Source organism: Callionymus lyra, chromosome 2, assembly GCF_982586985.1.
Source record: "Callionymus lyra chromosome 2, fCalLyr1.hap1.1, whole genome shotgun sequence".
In the NCBI taxonomy this organism is placed as follows: Eukaryota; Metazoa; Chordata; class Actinopteri; order Syngnathiformes; family Callionymidae; genus Callionymus; species Callionymus lyra.
In genome coordinates, this window is record NC_141819.1 from 7,075,897 (window position 1) to 7,101,424 (window position 25,528).

The following is a 25,528-nucleotide window of genomic DNA, read 5'->3' on the forward strand; positions in this document are numbered from 1 at the left end:
AACTGGACTTTAAACTGATAAAACTGGACCATAAACTCAAATAACTGGTCTGACTTTTTTCTCTTTTTTAAACGTTCAAAGAGATGATGTGTGATATGTTTTCTAATCACAGATCGACAACAAAGCAAGCGTTTCTTCTCTAGAATCCTGTACGACACGACAATAGTCGACTCGACACGTGTCGACCCGTTACTCGCTCGTCACGACGCCACATATTCTCTCAGCGTTTCTTAAGCTTTTGACTCTCATTAGTCATTTCAAACCATAGCAGGGTCCTGGTCTGATCCTGGTCTGAAGAAAAAAGAAAAAAAGGAGGAACATCCTTCTCTCTTTGACGTTCGTTCTGACCTGATTTATATTCGACTGAAGTGAGAATGGAAACATGAAGAGACGAGGACCAGACGAAAAGAAGGAAAATAAAACAAGCATCAAAGTTTCATCACGAACCCGACAGGAGACCAAAGCGGAGACAGAAGCGCGAACACACACATACACCGTACACATACACACACACACCGTACACACAGAGAGCATTAAAAACAAGTGTGTGAACTTAAAGGTCAGAATACAGAGAAGATTCTCTAGAACCTCCTGACACTGTTTGTTTCAATATCAAGTTAAGTTCACAGTCATCAGGAAACACATCCATCCTTAAGAGGATTGGAAACCGTTGACAACAGTATCGACATTTGTCTATCAATGCAGGACATGTAAATAAGGGACGTTGATTGATTGATTGATTGATTGATCTGGAAACGTGGGACGAGATTAGGAAAAGTTGTAAAAACATTGATCCGACTCTGGGAGCAACCGTCTCCCTTTAATTATAGGAAATTAAGATAAATCTACGCAAACTATTCAATTTGTTGTCGTAGTGAAAAAAGAGCTGAGCTAAAAGGTGAAGCTCTTAATTCACTGGTGGATCCACGTTCCATGAGTTCGAAAATCAACAAAGGGTTTGCAAACGTAAAAAGTAAAAAGGAGAAATTATCCGTTCGCGACCTCATGAGACGGATTTGAACTTTGAACTTTGACAGACGACATTGACACGTTGGCTCAGATAGAAGATTGAGGTGCACCGTAGACCTCTAAACCCAGGATCTGGAGCTTTATATCCATGTGTTCGTGTCTTCTTGTGTGTACTGTTGTAACAATAGTAACAATATTATAAACAAGAAGGATCTGTCTCGCCTGAAGTTCATACAAAACTCTGCTGCAAGAATTCTGAGCCGCTCTAGTAGAAGAACTCACATTTCTCCTTCAAACTCTTCACTGGCTGCCAGTTTCTTTCAGGATCAACTTTAAAATTATTACTTTCAGATCTATTCATGGTCAGACCTTCCATCAGGGATCTGATCCATTTCAATTAATTGTTTACCTGTGTATTGTTGTTTAAGCGCCTTGTGACCCTGGTCTGTAAAAGCTGCTTGACAAATAGTTAGTACTAACTTACTGTTCAACGACTCTGGTGAGTGGCATTTGTCGGGATTCTTTTAAAGTTTTTTTTATATACAATAAAAATCGATTTTGTTCTTAAATTTAAAGGCAACGTCTCACCGTCATCCTGATGGAAAAAAAAGCTGAGTGTTTCCAAGGATCTATAATTATTATTACTCTTGTCATTTTGATAGAAAATCTTCATTAAAAGTGATTAAAGTTCAAAGTTTGGAAAATAAGTGACATCTTTACCGAAGGTCAAAATTAAACTTTCATTTGTTTACAGTAAACATCAACTAGCAACCACAGTTGTTGTTGGATCAACAGTGAATTCATATATTTTAAATCTGTGTATGAACAAATATTTGTTACAAAATCCAACATGAATATTCAGAAGACAAAATTCCATTCTTTTTTCTACCCAACATTATCATCTGTGTCCAGGAACTCGCTCGCACGACACACGGAGCAGCAGAACCGGTTCAGATCCAGGTGCTCGACGCCAGCGAAGCTAAACCGAGTTAAAAGAACTTGAAAGAGATTTCAATCCGACGACTCGAGAGGTTTCACCGAATTCACTACTAAAACATTTCAATTAAGTCTTTTCCTCCCGCCACGGTCGAGCGGTTCCAACGATGATTCTCTTATCACTTCGCCGGAGAAAGTTAATGAAAGTTCAGTGACGTCTGCCGGGCCTGGAGTCCTTCACCACGAGTCCACCAAAGATAACTGTCATTGAGGAAGTGATTTCCATCTTTCTTCTTCCTCTCCAGGCTCCTTCTCTGGTGGAAGAAACCTTCTTTGTAGGAACTTCTGAGGAAAACAGACTCGAGATTCTCCTTTCAATCCACCCATTAACTTCACTCTTTCGCTACTCAAATCTCTTTCGTAACCAGTGTTGGGAGTAACGTGTTGCATTAACGTTTTACAATAACGTTTTACAATTACGCGTTACATTAACGTGTTACATTACACGTTTTCTGAATTGTTTAATCACAGCAGCCAAACTTACACTGACCCGAAACACTTTTACCTTCATCCCTCTCTTACAAAAAAAGTTACTTTCCATAGTAACTACCGTATTTTCCGGACTATAAGTGGCAGTTTTTTTTCATAGTTTGTCCGGGGGTGCGACTTATACTCTGGAACGACTTATGTGTGAAATTATTAACACATTATTACAGGTATATCATTTCACATGTTATTTTCACACTAAACCACAAGAGGGCGCTCTAGACCTGTGTTGATAATTTCGACGTAGAAGAGGAAGCGCCGCATCTTCTACCTCCGGAGTTAGTTAGTTGTTTAAAAGTGACACGAGGATGAAGATGTCATTGGGTTTGAGTTATTTGGAGTTACACGGATGGTTTGGTAAACTTCTTAGTTATTTATACTATAGTTCTGTAACGTAACGTACAATTATTCAGCCTGTTGTTGCCTCTATTTTTATTTTGAATTGTCTTTCAAGATGACATGTCTGTTCTTGGTGTTGGATTTTATCAAATCAATTTCCCCCAAAAATGCGACTTATACTCCAGTGCGACTTATATAAGTTTTTTCTTTCTTTATTATGCCTTTTATGGCTGGAGCGACTTGTACTCCGGAGCCACTTATAGTCCGGAAAATACGGTAGTTACTTAGAAAGTAACTTAAAGTAACTAAGAACCATCTAGTATTGTAACCGAGTTAGTATTTACTCTTTGAATAGAATTGGAACATTTTCCAGAGTTGTTTTAACTTCTTGAGTTTTGACACAAGTCATCAAGTCTGTTGAGAGGATTAAGATAAATGTTTACAACAAGAATGTCTCGCTAACATGATCAGTCTTCATTTAAAACATTATTCTTAATATAATTTAGAGATCATGGCTCTCTCACAAACCAAGACAAATTAGGTTCCCGATTATTTTAAGCTCCTGCTCTCACCATCTCGTTGACATCTCACTCTCTTGATATCATCTAAATCCTCCGACTTTGAAATGAGAAAAACTGTCGGTGAATGAATCCCAGAACAAAAAAAAAACGTGAATCTTCACATCTATTCCACTCGTACCTGAGTGAGACGAGACAAACGGCCGAACGTCGTTTCCATCTGCTGGCTCTATAATGTGTTCTCCTGCCAGAGCGACAGGAGCTTCCAGCTTATCAGGAACTCGCCAGAAAAACTGGCGCCGACGTGGCTGCCTTCGATCAGGGAATCAGACGAAAGGTACGCTCGGCTGCTCACGCCACGTTCAACGACTCGCGCCCAAGACTCGACGCCGGCCTTTCGACCGAACCCTCAGATAAAAACACCTGAAAAAATCCCGTCAAACCACTCTTCAGATCTGGCTCGTCAAACCCCTCCGTCCTGGGATTCCTTCAAATTAAGTTTCCTCCCGGAGATCCATTTGTGCGCGGGGTTGACAACAAACCTCTCGGGAGACAGGAAGTTGTTGGAGGTAATGACTGTAGACGCCGCGTCGACTGATAATTCAGGAAACATGAAACTCATTTGCATGGCGAGCGGAAGCGTTTGGGTTTGTGTTATTATGGAGAAAAGGTCTTAGTGATTTAATTAAGTATGTCCTTCTTAACATACCAGATCTCATGGTGACGTATGAAGAGAAGAATTTTCAAACAGAATAAGAACTACCGTATTTTCCGGACTATAAGTGGCTCCGGAGTACAAGTCGCTCCAGACATAAAATGCATAATAAAGAAGGAAAAAACATATATAAGTCGCACTGGAGTATAAGTCGCATTTTTGGGGGAAATTGATTTGATAAAATCCAACACCAAGAACAGACATGTGATCTTGAAAGACAATTTAAAATAAAAATAGAGGCAACAACAGCTGAATAATTGTACGTTACGTTACATGAACTGAGAACCTGGTATGTTAACATAACATATGAAGAGTTATTCAGAGAACTATATTATAAATAACATGAAGTTTACCAAACCATCCGTGTAACTCCAAATAACTCGATGAAATCTTCATCCTCGTGTCACTTTTAAACAACTAACTAACTCCGGGGGTAGAAGATGCGGCGCTTCCTCTTCTACGTTGAAATTATCAACACAGGTCTAGAGCGCCCTCTTGCGGTTTAGTGTGAAAATAACATGTGAAATGATATACCGGTAATAATGTGATAATAATTTCACACATAAGTCGCTCCAGAGTATAAATCGCACCCCCGGACAAACTATGATAAAAGTGCGACTTATAGTCCGAAAATACGGTAACTGGACCTAAATCATCTGTTTCTTATGTTTCATTGATGTTCTACTGAACGTGCACCTGACCCGGGGTCAGGTTGAAGGGTCGGCAGTGGAAGTAAAGAGACAACTTTCTATTCACACATGAGGTCACGAAACTTGGGCAATAACCAAATGACATGAGCAGGAGATAACAGTCATTTAGATCAACTCCTTCTTCTTCACCAGGACAGACCGACACCAAGTCCTCAGGACTGAACATCCTGTACTGAGCTCCATCCATCCCATAATTTAGACCCTCACGTTCTTTCACTGGTCCATCTGGTGAAGGATGCTTATCACAGACTGCTGAAAGATATGGACTAAAAATACATTTTATCGTACGGCACAATGTGGATAGATGTGTATATATATTTTAGTGTTTCAATCGAGTGGAATCCACAACTTTAAACTCCAACTCTCCTGACTCACATGTCTTCAATGTTGAAGTCTTTCTCTCCAAGATACAGTAAGTTCCTCATCATGACCATGTTTTCAACTTATTACTTTATAAAGTTGCTCTGAAATCTGGGCGAACGAGAGGTTACGAGAGTCCATTATGACGTAATAATGGCTTCACTCCTCCTCGAGCCAGCTGTTATCACGCCCTGCTTTGTTTATACAGCGAGTCCCCTGGAGATGGAGACTTCTAGGATTGATGACAACTCTCCATCATTCAAGGAACTTCCTTTATGATGACGCACTAATTTAAGGGCAACATGTATTTTATTTTAATTGTCGATAAAACCAACACAATCCAGATCAATGACGGACCAACAACCAGCTCAACACACAACATCTACTTCATCCGAACTCTAATGGTCTCCAAATGTTTGCAGACGAGTCAGTGAAACACCAGGAAGAGCCACAACCTCACCAGGTGAATCTTTTTTTTAATATCACTTGGTCCATATTGACTTTAGAATTAATATTTAATGAGGCGCTCCGGGGACTCGGGCCCTCGGGCTCGGTGGCGTCTTGCTCAGGGGAAGTGATCACACAGATCAGTGCTGACTTTGAATCCGTGGATTCCTCCAGCGAAGCCGCCGCTGCAGCCGAGCAGCTGAATAAAACATGGAGCTGCACACACTCCTCAGGGACCAGGACTGAAAAGCAAACAGAAAAAGAAGGACCTTCAGGTGACCTCGGCATTAGGCAAAATGACGGTCCGTAACTCCAGGATTCTGGGATGTCAGATCTGCTCCGTTAATCTCCCATTTGAAAAACAAATAAAGCATCAGTATTCCCGATTTGTTTGCCATCGCAAGGACACGTGAAAAGTCATTCAGACCGTGTTCTCGGTAAATCACGTAGCATTAAACCAGAGCAAAAATAGCTAATTAAATGACAATTGTTCCGGAAACTTTAAGGGCAGAAGGATTTGTCGGTACGTGATCCGGGAAATCTGCGCGATCCAGGAACGTATCCTCAGGATGTTTTCAAGAGTTCAGTTGAAACATGACACAATTTCCCAAAGGAGATCTCCAGAGGGATTAATAAAGTCGTTCCATCAGTCAATCAATTATTTAACCTGTGATGAACTGGGAGCTTCCAAAATAAACCAGTGTTTTGCCGGACAAACTTTTTTATTACGATCATCGACACAAACAAACAACTCACGTCATGTTTCTAAACGTCAACGGACATGTTGGCCAACAAAAACTTTCCCTGGAACGTCTTAATATTTATCTTGCTTTAACCAGTAGAATTTATAGCCACAATTATTTCTCCTCATATCTTTCATGAAATCGATGCTTTGAGACTCGAAGTAACTCGTATGTCACTGGCTTTATAAATAAAGTTGTGTATTTTGAATGCAACGCGCAAACGGATCGCTTTTATCCCAGATCGTGTTCTACGCTATAATTTTGTCCGAATCTAGTTGTCGTAAAAACATGGCGAAACGAGATATACGATGATAATTAATTTGGTGATAATTCCCCCAAAATTAAAACTCATGTTCTACTCACTCTCCTCATGTCGACTATTGTTGGGATTATTTTCAGATTAATCTGTTCCTTTTTAGAGTTCTAGACAAAAATGTTTGTTCATTTTAATGTAGCAACTGGAGCTCAGTTGTCTTCGCTCGTCACTAACCACACAATTGAAAAAGAGTAGATTCATAAGTGCTGTATATTCAATGATAAGTAAGTAAGTAAGTAATTTTTATTTATATAGCGCTTTTCCAGACCAGGGTCACAAAGCACTTAATCAATCAAAACAATACTCAATAAAATATATACTTTAAAGGTCAAGATGAGCCTCTAGAGGTCTCAAATACTGACCCTGAACTCGTTCATACACTTTTGTTGAGCACAACATGAATCATGTGGATAAACTAGCTTTAGCATTTGTTGAGTCAAACATTGATACTCAAACCCAATGTTGCATGAACTGTGGAAGATTCTACAGCAGTGGTGTCCAAACTTTTTCAAAGAGGGCCACTATTGGTGAAGTGAAAGCATTTACAGTACACTGTAAGACAGTGCTCAAATGTCAACAGTGTAGTACTGTCTCAAATCAAACTCTGCTACTACACACTAACAGGAAATGACTCGACAGCTTCTTCTTCTACTACTTTTTAACACTGATCAACCAGTCGTTGAAACACTATCACTGACACTTGACAACACTTTTATACAATTGAAACAAGTTATTAAGTTGTGTTTCAATTGTGTTATTACTGTTGTTGTGTTGTTTTGCGGTACAATTTAGAAATCACCACAAGAGTTTTCTCCTTTTGCTCATAGGTTCAAAACAAAAGCTCTTTATCATCAACGTATTCAACACAAAAAGTCTAACTTCCTCACGGACAGAAACTTTTATCGCAAGTGTTTATGAAAAAAATGATTTTCTCTGGTGTCAGTACAGAATAAAACCATAAAATAAGTTAATTTGTTTTATCTGACTTGTGTGGCATTTCTAATGCATCGTCTGGATCATCATGAAGACCTCGTGTTGTTACAATTCTACAGAATAATCTGCATTTCCCAGAACGATGAATCGGAGATATGCTCGTATATCTTCTGCTTTGGACACAACTGTCGATTCAAATATGTGGATAAACCTTGAAAGGACTTCGGAAAACACTCGGACTTAAATGACTTAATCTCATCAAAGGTAAGTGGAGGACTCGACGGAAACTGCTGGAATTCTTGAATAAAAGATTTGTAGCATGAAACGGCGATAGATTTATCAACTGGGCCTGTGTTCCTCTCAGATAAGATGATTTGAAATAACATCTTTTAAATCACAGCAGGCGTCATCCCACTCTTCTGTCCCTGTAATCTCCATCCACTGATGTGGAGACACAGCCGTCTCCCCCCCGCTGGGTCCCGAGGTCATTATTCTCACTTCATTCGGAGGCAAACAAGCGCTAACTTGACGGCTGAAGTCTGCACACACTTGGTTTGGGATGCCGGCAACACGTCTCCCACGAGGCTCCGCGCTCGACTGGGATTTGAATCAACAACTTGAAGTTCGGAACAACAGCATGCGCTGCTTATAATGGAGTCTCATTAGGATTCCGAGGGCTGTTGGTACACAAAGATGAACGTGTTACCACCAGAGTTTTTTAGCAACTCAAACGAAATGAAGTCCGACACGTTTCTTTGAAAGTTAGTGGATAAAAATACACAACAGAGCCATTTTACTATATACATGCAGCCCTCATGAGTAAAACTTGGGACTTTTTCCATTATTTTTGGGACTTTTTGTGAGGAAAAACAAATGTTTTTAATGGATTTCCATTCATTTTCGGCGCCACCTAATCCCTTATGGGTGTTGCGGGGGCTGGAGTCTATCCCAGTTTCTCCAGGCGAGAGGCGGGGGACACCCTGGACAGGACTCCAGTCTGTCTCAGGACACACAAAAACACAACCATTCACACACACACACACTCATACCTAAGGAGAATTTTCCCAAGTTTTCAATCAACGTCTGTATGTTTTTGGACTGTGGCAGGAAACCGGAGTCCCCGGAGTAAACCCAAGCGACACAGGGAGAACATACACACTCCAGACAGGCTCCCTTCCGGACCACTCCTGCACATTGTGCCACATATTTTTTAATGGACTTTCAAAAAAATGTCCATTAAAGAAGTTTGTTAAAATATACTTGATGAATGTGACTTCTTTATTTGTAAAGTCAATGTAGAGATTACTCACGAGTGACAACTGTTGCTATACAGAAATACAGGGTAAGCAGCGATATCTTTGTTACAGAATCATCACGTAAAAATTCTGAAAATCTGCAATAATCATGGCCGAATTACACCCTGAATTTAAAAAAAAGGCAAACTTTGAGAGGGAGAACATATTAACAAAAACAAGAATGAAACTCACTGAAGCGGCAGGAAGTTGCATTGTTGTCAGAAAAAACAACGAACAATCACAGTCTAATCGTAGCATTAGGTGTGAACGCACATTTAGATATTTGACTTGACATTATCAAGTAATGTGAAGTACAGTTTAAAGCGACTTAACATCTGCCGTTATAGTTTTGAAATTAATCAGCTGCACTTTACTTTTATAACTCATTTCCTGCACCATCTTTTAACTTCAACTTGACGCCACAGCATGATCCAAGCAAATCAAAACTAATCGTATAAATCAATCATAAGATTTGAAGACACTGACTTGGTTCAAAGCATCTGATAATCATACTTTTATTATATTTGCTGCATGGAAAAGAAAAACTACAGCAATGCAACCTGATTTTGTGCGGTCAGTAGTACTCAAGAAGTTGGTTGAGCAACACACTGTGAACGAATAGAAAAGTAGCAAAGGTTGTGTTGCATCTCACTGTGTGAAGAATCCTTCATCACATTTGAGGACCCAGCTGGAGATCAGATTACTTCCTCTGGTACATTGTTATTACTATATGATTGTGCAAGAAAATTACTCCAAAAGTAAAGTTGAATCGAACTTACAGTTTCAAAAAGAAAGCATTTGAGTTCAGTATCAAGTGGCTTCCATCAACCTTAACCTACAGGATTGTTAATATCGTCACAACTTCGACTTCAAGAAACTCAAGGGCATTAAAAAGTGAAACTGGCACAGAATCAAACCCTGACATGAAAGTTCCCGTTAATTAATGCTTTACTTCGTTTAATTAAGTTAACAAGTGAGAAACGTACGTGACATTTGCGGCAGCTCGGCTCAAACCTTGTGATATTTATGACCTCGAAAAGGGAACGCATCTAAAAACTGAATTTACAATAGCATTAAAATGCTGTTTAAGAAATTGCATTGTTGGATTTGGTACAAGATTAAAAAAGACGGGCGCCGCCCCTTGACTCGGATCCAAGGCGCACAAAGGTAATGGGCTCTTTCAAATGACCCACTGTTGTGTGACTGCCGAGAGGAAGAAAAAACCTCCCCGGGGGTCTCCTCCGGGACCAAACACAGATCCACCGGTGAGTTAACGGATGGAGTATCAATCACCATCAGCGGGAACACCAGGGTGGGTGAGGGACGTCCCATCCTTTCCAATTACAGATCACACAACACACTCCATAATAGGATCACACTCTCATCTCAGAAGTTCTGGGAGGTCAAACGTCCCGTGTTTCGGGCGCCCCCGAATATTTGACCTGCCGTCTGGATTAGCAGTCGAGCAGACATGACTCTCCATTAACATCGCAGCGGGTCAATAAAAAAGAGCGCTCGGGTCATTAGGACAACAAACGATGAATAATTCAGACACGAGCCGACGATCAAGGACATCCAGGATAAAAAGTTCCAAACCTCAAGTCATCGGATATAGATGTCATTTCTTTATGACTTAAAAAAACGTGTGTTCTTGTTGATCATGACTCTGGGAAAGTTGTTTTATTTTGAATAAAGACCGAATTATTTTAGGGGTTAAAAAAACATTAACCTGTGACTTGACAAGACAAGAGCTTCTTTCTGTCAAGTTTACTTAAAAAAATAAACTTTTAAACAAGCAACAAAAAAGATTAAAACCAAAACACTATGCTGTATTTTTCATGCACTTATTGTTCTTTTCTAGAATATGCATCAGTCAAAATCTTTCTATTTGGCCCAGAAGACACAGAATAATATTGCAAAAATATTGCCAGTCCTTTATTTAACTGTGACTTCCTGAAGTCTATTTTCTCACACAGGAATGGAAGGTCGCCAGGGGCTTAAAAATATCAGAATCTAGAGCAATATATATATATATATATATATATATATATATATATTATATACTCCATCAATGATTGGACTAAAACAAGGGTTTTTCATTGCTCCACAAATACATTTTGCAGATAAGCACTTATTGAATTATCCTTACACAACTAGTTTTGTCATCGAGTTTCAACCACAGTCTGAAGAGATCAGTCAGAATAATGTTCACGGAAAAGCACAAATAAAAATGTCTTCAGATGTTTCTTGAAGGAGTCAGTAGATCATCAAACACAGATGTTTCTTGAAGGAGTCAGTAGATCATCAAACACAGATGTTTCTTGAAGGAGTCAGTAGATCATCAAACACAGATGTTTCTTGAAGGAGTCAGTAGATCATCAAACACAGATGTTTCTTGAAGGAGTCAGTAGATCATCAAACACAGATGTTTCTTGAAGGAGTCAGTAGATCATCAAACACAGATGTTTCTTGAAGGAGTCAGTAGATCATCAAACACAGATGTTTCTTGAAGGAGTCAGTAGATCATCAAACACAGATGTTTCTTGAAGGAGTCAGTAGATCATCAAACACAGATGTTTCTTGAAGGAGTCAGTAGATCATCAAACACAGATGTTTCTTGAAGGAGTCAGTAGATCATCAAACACAGATGTTTCTTGAAGGAGTCAGTAGATCATCAAACACAGATGTTTCTTGAAGGAGTCAGTAGATCATCAAACACAGATGTTTCTTGAAGGAGTCAGTAGATCATCAAACACAGATGTTTCTTGAAGGAGTCAGTAGATCATCAAACACAGATGTTTCTTGAAGGAGTCAGTAGATCATCAAACACAGATGTTTCTTGAAGGAGTCAGTAGATCATCAAACACAGATGTTTCTTGAAGGAGTCAGTAGATCATCAAACACAGATGTTTCTTGATGGAGTCAGTAGATCATCAAACACAGATGTTTCTTGACGGAGTCAGTAGATCATCAAACACAGATGTTTCTTGAAGTAGTCAGTAGATCATCAAACACAGATGTTTCTTGAAGGAGTCAGTAGATCATCAAACACAGATGTTTCTTGAAGGAGTCAGTAGATCATCAAACACAGATGTTTCTTGAAGGAGTCAGTAGATCATCAAACACAGATGTTTCTTGAAGGAGTCAGTAGATCATCAAACACAGATGTTTCTTGAAGGAGTCAGTAGTTCATCATACACAGATGTTTCTTGAAGGAGTCAGTAGATCATCAAACACAGATGTTTCTTGAAGGAGTCAGTAGATCATCAAACACAGATGTTTCTTGAAGGAGTCAGTAGATCATCAAACACAGATGTTTCTTGAAGGAGTCAGGAGATCATCAAACACAGAGATGGTTCCAAAGCTTAGGAGCAACAGTCTGGAAGGATTTCTCTCCTCTGAAGCATGTTCAGGAACCATCAGTAGATTCTGATCCACAGACCTCAGAGCCCGAGCTGGGGTGTAAGTCTGGCTCAGATCACTGATGGAAGGTCTGACCATGAATAGATCTGAAAGTAAGAACCAGAATTTTAAAATGATCCTAAAAGAAGCCAGTGTAGAGTTTTAAGGATCAGAGAAATGTGAGTTCTTCTACTAGAGCGGCTCAGGATTCTGGCTGCAGAGTTTTGTATGAACTGCAGACGAGACACATCCTTCTTGTTTAGACACAAAATAAACTGTTACAATAGTCTAAAAGTTTTATTTTATTATCAAACAAGTGTATTATTTTGTACATAAGTACTGAGTTTGTGCAAAACAGACCTAAAAAAGATTCAATATAATCTCAGTGACGAAAAACAAAATCATTCAATACAATAATCAGAGTCTATTGTGAGATAGTATTACCTTATTCATGACAGGCTACAGTTAGCCTAGCAACTACACTAATCTGTCTGGACACGTGACAGGCTAATGTTAGCTTGGCTAACCTTACAACCATGTATTCGGTTTTGTTGGTTTGGTTCAACTAGAAGCAGTGAGTTGCACTTTGAGTGTTAATTCTCCAGGACGGTGAGAAGGTCGGACATTCGTATGAGCGCCATTGTTTGAAAACTGGAGACATATCCCCGGCTTGTTGTGGTAATAGAACCAGGCTAATTATCTCGCCCTCAATTACAAATATTGATCAGATGTTTGGCTCACATGCTGGAATTACACTAATGGCAGAAACCGGGTCCAAGATAAATATAAATCAGACAGAGTGTGTGTTGGAGGCTGAAGTGCTGCCAACACTGCAGATACTGAGAAAACACAATCACCTGCAGGTACCTCGACCACGTGTGTTCGAACAGATGAGCGGAACCTTTGATCTGGGCCGGCAGGACGGAACCAGGAGCCAATTTATCTGGACTTGTGAGAAGCTTTGTCAGAACTTTTGTCCGCAAAGTGCAGAAAAAGTCCAAAAAGTTACAAACCAGTTCCTCCACAATAAACCTATATTGACAGATGAATAAATTGTGAATTCTAAGTGTAGTTGCCGAGTCACTAGGAACGCATACGACAGCATAATAAAAGCAATAACTTAAAGTATGGCCCTTGAGTCAAACAAGGCCTGTTAGATTCCACATGATCCATCCTGGACACATGAATAGCAGGATTTAAAGTGTGTGCACGTGGTAGATATGACTTTTAATCAAAAATATTTTGGGAAAATTATTCTGTATATATATATATTTTGGGGCCGCAATTGTGAGTCTGTGGTTGATAGAGCGAGACATGATGTCCCAGATGTAATCAATAAGATCCAGGCCTGGGGCACCACAGACCAATCCATCGCATCAATGCCTTCGTCCTCCAGGAACTGCTGACACACTCCAGCCACACTCTTGTATAAGGAGGAACTGACCAGCATATATTGTCTTACAAGGGGTCTGAGGACCTCATCCTCCGAACAATGTCATCAGTGAGCAGAGAAGCAGATGGAGCACGAATGCTCCTCCCATGATGCAACACTAATAGACTCAGTAATTCCTCGTGCTTGGTTTCGCTGCAGGAGTGGATCGAAAAGATGATATTCCATGTTAATCTTTGTATCCTTTTTTTTTGTTATTTTTCTTTGATCCCTCTTCTTTATCTTTAGATTGTGTCATCTTGTACTTTTTTTTAATGCACTTTGTTCTTTTTTCATCCATCCATCCATCCATCCATCCATCCATCCATCCACCTGAGCCTTGGTGTGGATTGTAGACTCCAGAAGAAGTCTATGGTCTCCACCTGCTTTATTGAGGGCGTCTTGCTAACTGCCTATAGTTTCCAGCTGTTGTCTTCATTCCATTTGCATCATGTGAAATTGATCGTCAATCAGTGTTGCTTCCTAAGAGGAGACTTTAATTTCAAAGTAGTTGAATTGACTGGAATAACAATGCGTTGTGCGACTCTTCACTTTTTTTTTGAGCAGTGATTTAAATAATCGTCTACATGTAATTCATATCAATGCTATACAAGAATAGCAAGAGCCGAAGCCATAAGAATCTTAAACAACACAAACAATATAAAGGTTCATATTTTGAGGTGAAGAATCGCTCAGATCTACACTTATCTCACTGCATTTTAACTTGTGTGTAATATGGAAGTCAATAAAATGGAAGGTTCACCCGTCAATGCGACTGAATTATTCTTTTAATTCATTACAATTTAAATAATAGACATTTCTTCCATTAAAAAAAACAAAAACCTCAAAGACTATATTAACTATTTGTCTGCACCAATTAGTAGAAGTATATTACTATACTCCTGGGCATATTAGACACATCACTATTAAGGGGGCGCTATTCTGAGATGGATAAAATATATATACAATAAAATGGTAAAGATGAATCAGGATTAAAAAACTGTTGTTGCAAATATAGGGTAATTTATATTTTTACTTGCAGGGTAAGAATGTGGTTTATTGGGTTAATACCACAAACAAATGAGCATATTTTAGTAAATTAAATGTTTGGTTCAGGTAGAAGCTTGTTACTGATGGACCACAGCGCCCCTGGTGGACGAGAACCTTATTACGGGTGCTCCAAGCTACACGTCTGTCATTAATATGGATATTTATTCTTCCCGTTCGGAAAGCATGTGTGGTGATGAATGTACATTTTTTCAAGTGTTTTTCCAGCCAGTTCTCTCTTAAGTAAAACGCCCTTGATGCATAAATCCTTTCCATTGAGTGCCGTCGCTACACTTAAAAGCATTTTGGCGAGACTCTGGTAATTACAACCAAAGGTCAGAGGACACTTTCTGTACGGAGAACAAATCTAAACATTAGTGGAGGATGCAAACGGAATCGTTGAAGAGTCGGAGCATCTACGCGAGTGCTTCTCAAATACAAATCTAGTATCCGATCGATAAACAAATCATGGTTCACATTTTCAAAAGACTCTTACGCAGCCTCACAAGAGAACTTTGTTTCTCTAGCGTTGAGGACGAGTTAAATTTGAGACTGAAAACATTTTCGACAGCGCTCAAAAGTGGATCAAAAATGGAGAGACTACCCTGTCATTTTGTTCATCTCAAACCAGTTCACCATCTTTCTTACATATTCTCAGTGTGACCCAGAATCTCTAGACCTTCTCGTGGATCAGGAGACTTCAACACTTCTCTTCTCCTGGTCTTCCTTGCTTCGTCACTTTTGATCAGTTGCTCATAAACATCTTTCATTCCCTCAAGTACAACTAAAACGAAGAGCTGAGACTCAATTTTATTATTCGATACAGTCCTGTATCCGAGCTTCAACGTTTGTTTCCATCTTCTCTTTCTAGAAGTTAAAATACATCTTGAGTTCTTCCCTAAAATATCCCCTGTGTGTGTTTCTACCTCAGGTTAAATAGAAGATAAATACATCTGTATAACGAGTCAAAACTTCAAACCTTTTCAATCCAGGCAGAAATTAGCTTTTTACTTCTTTCCCTCCGGGGAGCCAACTCTGGGTCACGACGCTACATCTCTTCATCTCGCAGCCAAAGAATCCAGATTTATTCATCCTGTACCTGCAGCAGCTCCTTCTAAGCCAAATGAAATGAGATTTTTTATAACGTCAACACTCAAACATCCACTTTTGATGAGGGCTCCACCTGGATTAAAGAGGACCATAATACCATTTCCCCAGGAACCCCTCAGCAGCTCTTCTGGAACCTCAAATTCCCCCAAAGAGACATCATCTCTTGTGTTTTCGATCCGCCCCGGGGTCTCATTTCAGGAGTAGTTCTTCAACCAACAGTCTCGCTATGATAGACTTCTCAGACCATCACACTGAAACAGCTGAGATTGACCTTAAACTAGTCATTTCGTTCACTTTTTAAATACAGTTTTCAAGGGCTGGGGTCGGCAAAACGGCCGAGATCCCAAGAATCTCCCATTTCCTGGATCGAAACACGACATGGGTGTCAAGAGTTGTGCGACTGTAGAGAGATCAAGGAACCAATCTGGAAGTTTCTCCGTCTGTAGGAATGGGAGGAGTGACAAATTCCAAACAACCAGCAATGTTTCCTGCAGGAACGCAAACTCCGCAAAAGAAAATGATTTAAGGAAATTGTATCTCCGTATCTTGTTGCGCAATCCATCTCATGTGCTATGATGTTCTGCGCCGTGCGACATGAATCATGGGAGTTGCTCTCCAGACAGTTTAGGTGTCTTTGCACTTTCGTCCTTTTGATGTTGCACTTGTCGTCCTCCATCACCCGCCCGGTGGGGGCTAATGCGTCTTGAAGGGGAGACTTGTTAAGACAACGCCACGGCTGGTGCTGAGGTGTGGAGGTCTCGCTCCGCCGCCTGCAGGAGAGCCGCTCGGCTGTCAGGGCGGACGCTTCTTAATAACAGTCGGCGAAGATTTGACACGTTGAAACCCCGACAGCCCGGAGGAGACGAATGTTCAACTGCGGCGCTGCAGATACCGAGCGAGGGGGGAAGCGATCGCTATCTGGTATTTGGCTCCGCCACACCGTGAACTCTGACTGAACCGCGCCGTTTAAACAAGTTCTTTTGAGCATACGGACGTGACACCAGAACGACAAACGTCTCCGCGGGCGGAAGTCATTCAGAGGGTTTCGTTTGACGGGAAGGTCTTTGCCATCATTTGAACTTCAGATTTCTTCAAGAGACTGAGACAATAATGGTTGCGGTTGTGGCGTCACCTACGGAGTCAGGGTCAGAGAAAACTCAGCAGGTAACACTGAAATATGGACCAACCTTTGAGAAAAGGTGCCAGATTTTGTACGACACCAGGCTCAATGGAAACCTGGGGAAATGCCTGGTCGGCTGTCACATTTGAAACTGATGCTGTGTCTCAAATCGCATACTAGCGTACTCAAAGTTAGTATTTTTAGTGCGTTAGTGCGTCTCAATTCTTAGTATGCGAAATTTAGTGCGCCATGCACACTAAATTGGCGTACTAAAACGCCCACAAAACTGAGTATAGTTCGATGGACACTAACAACCCTAAACAGCCACCATCTTAGTGATGTTTTAAACGGAAGTTACGTCATATATAAATGCATATATATGCATATACTTACAGGTGTATTTTTCAGCAGCAGTAGGAAAATAAACACGTCTTCGCTGCTGATACCATCTTAAATATCTCGCGATTATTTAGATTCTCATATTTTTTCTTTATTTATTTTTCCAAACTTGCAAAACGTGCTGCCAGCAGGTGTCGCTAGTGTTCCTACAGCTGGTTGAAACCATCGTTAAATAGAAGTAGAAGAAGAAGCTGTCGCGTCATTTCCTGTTAGTGTGTAGCAGCAGAGTTTGATTTGAGACATACTATCTGTGGAGAATTTGCGTACTAGTTACTAAACTGATGCATACTAACTTTTAGTATACTAAGAGAAGTATGCGATTTGAGACACAGCATGATACTCTCAGCTCGTTTCTCTTCTCCATCTTTGAACCAGCACACCAGCAGTTTTAAACGACAGTTAATGGGAAAAACCTTTTGACAACAAGCAGCTCTTTGTTTTATACACACTTCACTGCCTCGGCTTCAAGACGAGTTCTACATAAACCTAAATGGCGATAAAATGCAGAAGTGGAGCTGAGGCATGAGTAGATGCAAGTGGGAGATTTTTAAGGCATAAAGTAGGACTAAAAAATGTTCCCATCTCTGACTAAAATCTATCAATATCTTAATTTTAACATGAAACCATTGAGATTGAACGTTAAAAGAAAAACAGCGATGACAACAGGAAGTACTTCGGAAGTACTACAGGTCAAGGAAGTGCTCGAAAAATGTACCTGGACAACTTCCCGAGTTATTCTTGAAACGACACAAACGAGCGAAAAATATGAACTTCTCCAACTTATACAGAGGTATTTGGATGTTTTTAAGTGTCTTTTTGGACGAAGATGAAGACGAAGACAACTGAGCTCCAGTCGCTACATTAAAATGAACAAACTTTTTTACCATAACGCTATAACTCCGTTAGCAGACGTAAAGTGAAGCATGAAAGGCCCCTTTTAAATACTAAACTACTACTTTAAATTAATCTTTAAACAACCATAAAATATAAAAAACAATACAGTGTAATTGTTGTGAGTGGTATACAGGGCTGTGTATTTGCAAGAATGTGGCCAGATGTCTATCCAGTACTTGTTACTGCTTCTAACTACTTCTACAAATATGTGTAATTCGATAACTTTTCCCTAATCGATCAAATCTCCAGTAGAATAATTTCACTAAAAGATTCAACAGCAACTGTTTGACACCTTCACTCTAAAGCAGGTTTTAAACCTGGATTTATTTCCAAACCTGTGTGATAAAGTGCTTCAGTGGTTGGTTCTCTACAGCCGCCGCCTCGCGCTGACAGTGATGTAGCGTCATGGCGCCCGGGGTAGGCAGCGGCGGCGCGAAGACGCGATGAGGCCCACCCCAGGTGCGATGACAGGAAGAGCAACAATTAGCGTCTGAACACGAATCGCTCGGCGACTCGGAGAGAAGCTCGGATCAAAAAACACAAACACGCATTCGACCCAAATACCGAACGGAATTCATCAAATATTCATGTCGCCGTCAAACATCTCGGGTGTGGGTTCAATCTTCTCAACCGACGCTTGGCAAGAGCCGCGAAATATCGGAAATTAGCGAGCATTCTTTTAAGTCGGGTTATCCGTTCCGAAATCAAAGCTCGTTTTTTTTAAATGGCGGCTGGATCTAATGAGATTAAGACTCGCGTCAATATGGATCAGATGCAGACGGGAATGAATATAGACCCTGATAGTGACTGACCCGTTTCATTACCCTCAGACCAAAGGATAGTGAAGAAGTTTTCTCCGGGTACTGTATTTAAATAAAAAAATAGAAGAGATTTCATCATTCAGAGATGAAGACGTGATAATCTGATGCTCAGATTGGGATTAGGACACTTTATTAAGGACGTCTGGGAACATCTCTGACGGGCGTCTTTCTTTCATCCACACCGTCATCGCCGAGGATGTCGGGGAACATCAGAGGGACCGAGGGATGACCGGGGCCTTCATCCGTGCGGCCAAAAAGCCGGGAGATTATCGGCCCCTGACAGTACGTTTGAAGTGCGAACCCCTTCGCAGCGCCGCGGCACAGAGAGGATTTGGTTAATTACAGAAGTGCCAGTCATGATCACGGCGGGGGCGTTTCCATCCCAGCTCCTGTCGCCGCAGCAGGAACACTTATTATGAATGAGAGCGGAAAGTAAGAAGCTTCTCCGGCTGGGGTTTCGGAGCCGCGACACTTCATTAATAAGCCAGGAGCGCCAGACGCGAGGACTCCTTCAGGTTCGATTCACCTTCACCTTGAGAGGACCTCGAACACGGATCCGGCGAGCTACACGGGATTAAGAGCTCGGCGGCGACGGGGACAAGATCGAAGCCGAGATTCGGGACAATTAAGAGCCGTCGCAGCTCAGAAGGGCCTCAGATATCATGTTCGAACGATGGTCAGGGATCATTTTTAACCCTTCGACTCATGTCAGTCTGTGGTCGTGGTCATTTGAAAGATGACAAGCATCTGTGGACGGTGAAGGTGAAACTTTTATCCACGTTATACTGACAGAGTTTGGTTCATTTTGTTTAAACGATACAATTCTTGAGTCGGTTCTGTAAGATTTCTTGGTGTTAATGATTTAAGAAAATTATTATTTTTTTAATAATCAAAACAGTCTTAATGGATGAGTTTGGCGAGAGTTTGAAAAAGAAGGACTTGACACGTTCTCTTTATGCAATTCAGTGGAAAAAGCTCCAGCCAAATAGTTTGAAGGAATTCTTAAGGAGATTAGAATGCATTAAGTTATTAAATATGAATTAACTATACATGCTTCTTACTATAATTCCAACGCATGCTGACAACAATTCATCTGGAGCCTTGAAGAAACTGTTAAAGAAGGAACGAAGGTTGATGAAAGATGTTCAAGTGGATCAGAAGCCACGTAGAAGAAAAATAAATCTTAATAAACTCTTTGTTCTTTATCTTTAGATGGTGTCATCTTGCACTTTCTTTTAATTGGACTTTGTTCTTGTTTTATGAATCTATCGTCTGTGTTGCTGTGTGCTGGGAAACCAATCGATAAAGTTTATCCATCCATCCATCCATCTGAATTAGCATGATAAGGACTGTAGTTGACTTGATTGACAAGTGATTGAGTTTGACATCACTACTTAAACTCAATGAGCCGCTGTGTCGAGTGAGTCTCATAAGGTTGTGTTTGTCAACTCAAAGAACGACACTTCTCAAGATTATTTGGATAAAGATCAGTGGTTGTGTAGCATGTGGATGGTTTTTTCTTGCAAATGCCACAGTGGCAAATGTTACAATTAGGATGGACTACCATTGAAGATGGATATGGCATGATGGGAAGAAGGATCTTAAAGTGATAGTTCACTCAAAATTCAAACTTCATTTTTTACCGGTGTCAACTAAGCGTTTGGATTACCTTCAGATTTTCTACTCTTTTTAGAGTTATATACAAAAATGTTTGTTCATTTTAATGTAGTGACTGGAACTCAGTCGTCTTCATCTTCGTCCAAAAAGACACTTAAAATACCTCCATACTGCTCGACTGTACGTCCCTCTTGGATTGAAGCTCCACATGAGAAGAATTGTTGAATAAGTCTGTATTTTATGTTTGTTTGTAGCGGAATTTGAGCTTATTTGAGCAAGGTATTTAAATGTTTTCAAGTGTCTTTTTGGACGAAGGTGAAGACGAAGATGAAGACAACTGAGCTCCAGTCGCTACATTAAAATGAACAAACATTTTTGTCTATAACTGTAAAAAGAACAGATTACTCTGAAAGTAATCCCGACTCTTAGTCGACACGAGGGTGAGTAGAAAATGAGTACATTTCGGTTGATTTAACCCTTGAGAAGTCACATGATTCAAGAGTGAATAATAGATGCGATGGAACGTCACGATCAACACGCGTGTTTAAACAATGTAACACGTGTCCGGTCGAAACAAAGATCAGACAAAGAGTTCAGCAGGAGTCGAGCAGAGAGACTCAGTGAACGGTTTAATTGGAGAACTCTTCCGAGGACCTCTGCGGAGGCGCTGGCCCGGGCGACTTTAATTGGAAAAGCAGGCGACGAGATAAGGTCCGACCCTCCTACCTTTGTGGGAGAGCCAGCGGATGCTCTGCTTGCTCTGAACGTCCCAGAGTCCGACCGTCTCGTCGTGGGAACCCGAGAGGAGCAGCGTCCCATCCATGGAGACCGACAGGCAGGTCACCATGTTCCTGTGAGACATCAGAGTGTCCAGAGGTCATGACCCCGACCCACTACAGGACGCTTTCAAACACTTTCACAGCCAGACTTCATACGAGATTGTGGGACTTCGTTTCCATTCAACTTGGGGAGCATCCACTCACCTGTGTCCTTTGAACACTTGGTTCCCGTCGTTATCGGACTGGAAGGATTTGTCCCGACTCAGGCTCTGCAGATGAAACAAACAGACTTAATCTCCATGGAAGGAGGCTCCACCTCATTATCTTCCCGCTCAGGTCCTGCTGCTGCTCCCCGGGCTTGGGCCGGTGCCACCTACTGAGCGCTTCCATCGATTCTTTAATTGCGTCTATTAAACGGTGGCTTGAAATGGACAAGGAGGCGATCGGGACGACACTTTAGTTTCAGGTGCGTCGAGTGGAGGAAGACGGACGGCGCCTTGTTTACAGCGTGAACGTGCGGAGCTGTGGAGGGAGTGGAGGTCGAGGAGCTTCACAGAAGACGGAGACGATAAAGATCATCTCGCTCGCTTCTTTAAACTCTCTCACACTTTTTAAGGGAGAGAAGAATAAGTGTGTAAATCTATTGTATCATCAGTGTCTGTTTGTACAAAACTCTCTTTTCATTAAAATATTGCCATTAGAAAATGATCTTAAGCTCCGCCCACTGGAAACACTTTGTTCTTCTGGAGATAAAATCTTGTTGACCATAACCACACCCACTCCAATGCGATTGGTCAAACATGTAGGTTTGTCACCGTGCGTCGTCAATCCTGGAAGTGTCCACCTCCAAGGGACTTCTACTACTTTTTAACACTGATCAACCAGTCGTTGAAACACTATCACTGACACTTGACAACACTTTTATACAATTGAAACAAGTTATTAAGTTGTGTTTCATTGTGTTATTACTGTTGTTGTGTTGTTTTTGTGGTAAAATGAGTGTTTTCTCAATACATTTACGTCAGTATCTGCTCCGAAGACGTGTCTTCAGTGACGTAGCTTCAGTTTAGCTTCAGTTTAGCTTCAGTTTAGCTTCAGTTTAGCTTCATCTACGTCGTTGAGGGTGGAAAGTGTCCATTGATCCACACTTGATTTTCTGGCCATTTGAGTGCTCATTGCGCACTACATTTTTGCACACTGCTAATTGGGAACCACTTGTGCAATCAAAACATTAAGTGCAAGTGCAGAAGTGAAGTTTTATCCATCATTTATTTATTAAATTAAAAATACTATATTATTCCCAGACCTCTATATTACATGAATTAATATTTAATTTTCTTTTGTCCAAAGTTGATATAATTATTATATTATTAATTTTTTACATACCCACATGGTAATAGATGCATTTCTTTTTTTATATGTTTAACTTTATTATATACTTTATAATTCATAATAAATGTAGCTCTACTGTAAATGTAATTTCCCACCCACTGGTACACGATATAAAGTCCGTCCAAGTTTGGCCCGAGGTAGAGATATCGACTTATGACGCGTGTCGTCCTCCTGACTCAAAGAAAGTGTCTGCTTGACTAAAATGTTGCCACGTCAGTTATTTGGACTTGGCTATGTTTTACAAGACAGTCCGAAAATTTAATTTTCAAGATGATTTGAGCGTGAGTGCCTGTAATCAACGGTATCACGAGCCATCTATCTCATAAGTATAGTAGTTAGCATGTGTGAGTTACTCTTAGAACACTGGTGCGAAAAAAAAAAGGTATAAAAATAGATATATAAACAACTGCTTAATGATCCATTCAGTGGCGCCCTTTTCCAGTACACTTCCCTGCATATACCATTGATAGAATAAGTCCAAAAAACGTTGACGGGCAAAGATGGATAACAATGTTTATGATGCTCATTGTGGCGCAGAGTGGTGCAGTGGTTAGAGCGCCGAGTATGTATGTTCTCCCCGTGTTGTGTGGGTTTACTTCGGACACTCTGGTTTCCTCCCACCGTCCAAATACATTACAAAGGTTGATTGCGAACTTGTCCTTAGGTATGACTTTCTGTGTGAATGGTTGTGTGTCTTTGTGTGTCCTGAGACGGACTGGCCTCCTGTCCAGTGTGTCCCCTGCCTCTCGCCCGAAGACACTGAACTAGATTAAGGAACCCTGGCGAACCTCGTAAGGGATTTAGCGGCACAGAAAAGGAATGAATGGTGATTTCTTAGAAATGAAAACACATTTAATTATGTGTGACAAACATAAAATAAAGAGAATTATTTAAAAACTAAAGGAAATCTATTAATAACCGGTCCTTGGCACCAGAAGATCAGAGATACTTACTCCGATCATCTCAAAAAAACATGAAGACACTGAAAATATTAAATAACTATTTGAAAAAATGTAAAAACAAAATGCTGAACCTGGAATTGAACCGTTGGAAACCCTACGCCCCTCAGAGTAAAAGAACGCTGCTCGCGACCAAAACAGCTAGTTACACAATTTGAATGCGTTATGTATTTCAACTATCAGTGTCAGAGAAATGACATCATAGACAACAGTTTTTGGATACTTTTTTACGATGTTGTATGATTGGCTGAGTTACAGAAACGTGACGTCACTGACGGGCTCTTCAAAAAGCGAACCCCAGATAGACGGATATGACGAATGACGACACAAACCCAGATTATAAACACAACGTCAACTAGGGCAGCACGATATATCGTAAAAAATATCGATATCGTGATAATGGCACGTGCGATATACATATAGAAATCATTTATAATTTTTTATCGTATAAATCAAGCATTTCTTGAATCCGCACTTGACACAACCAATCAGTTTCACGTTCTGTAAAAATGTCAATTTGTACTTCTATGTCTTGTTGTCGTTTACGTCTCCGTCTGTCTGTGAACTGTGTGGTGCAGCTCACTAGGCCCGGTTGCTATGGCGACGCGTCTTTCCAGCGCGCTGACTTAGCTCAGTATATACACAGTGATATTTTTCTCCGATCATGTCGGCACCGAAGCGTGGAAATAAACGACAGGGAAACATCGCATTGTTTTCCTTCTCGAATCCCCCGGACCCCCCTTACATTTCTGGAACTCCTGTGTTGTTCTCAGTGTTTCCTTGACCTTTAAAGTTTATACTTTATTGAATATTGTTTTGATTGTTTAAGCGCTTTGTGACCCTGCTCTTGAAAAGCGCTCTATAAATAAAAATTACTTACTAACTTACTACAGTACTCGCACCTGTGCTCGACACTACATTTTTAGGTGAAAGAAAAAAATATTGCAATAATATCGATATCGCAATTCAAGACACCGATATAGAATTTCGCACTTATTTCCAATATTGTGCAGCACTAACGTCAATCAATGCTAAAATAGTTTATCAGTGTAAATAGTTATTCAAACATACAAGGTCATCACTGTTGATTGTTCAACACTGCAGAAAATTGACCAGAAACTGTTTCCTTCAACTGAGAAAAATCTCTAAACTTAGGAAAATGTTGTCGGAACATGATCTGGAGCTTATAATCCATGCGTTTGTGTCTTCTAGTCTGGACTATTGTAACAGTTTGTTTTCATGTCTTAACAAGAAGGATCTGTCTCGCCTGCAGTTGATTCAGAACTCTGCAGCGAGAATTCTAACCCGCTCTAGTAGAAGAACTCACATTTCACTGATCCTTAAAACTCTTCACTGGCTTCCAGTTTCTTTCAGGATCAACTTTAAAATTCTGGTTCTTACTTTCAGATCTATTCATGGTCAGACCTTCCATCAGTGATCTGATCCAGACTTACACCCCAGCTCGGGCTCTGAGGTCTGTGGATCAGAATCTACTGATGGTTCCTGAACACGGCTCAGGACCAGAGGAGAGAAATCTTTTCAGGCTGTTGCTCCTAAGCTTTGGAACGATCTTCTCTCTCTTTGCGCTTGATGGATCTACTGACTCCTTTAAGAAACATCTTAAGACGCTTCTATTTGTTCAGGCTTTTCCTTGATTTTCTGGAACTCCTGTGTTGTTCTCAGTATTATCTTGATCTTTAAAGTATATACTTTTTTGAGTATTGTTTTGATT

The 25,528-nt window shown here is 40.5% G+C and overlaps 1 protein-coding gene across 1 annotated transcript in view; it reads right to left on the minus strand.

The window, feature by feature from the left end:
- Nucleotides 1-25,528, minus strand: part of wdr18 (WD repeat domain 18) — a 58,823-nt gene that overhangs the window by 9,838 nt on the left and 23,457 nt on the right. Inside the window, exons 6-7 of the mRNA XM_087783352.1 lie at nucleotides 21,650-21,714; nucleotides 21,393-21,517 (exon numbers count right to left, since the gene is read on the minus strand). Coding sequence (XP_087639478.1) covers nucleotides 21,393-21,517; nucleotides 21,650-21,714 — 190 coding nt within the window. The remainder of the gene's footprint in view (nucleotides 1-21,392; nucleotides 21,518-21,649; nucleotides 21,715-25,528) is intronic.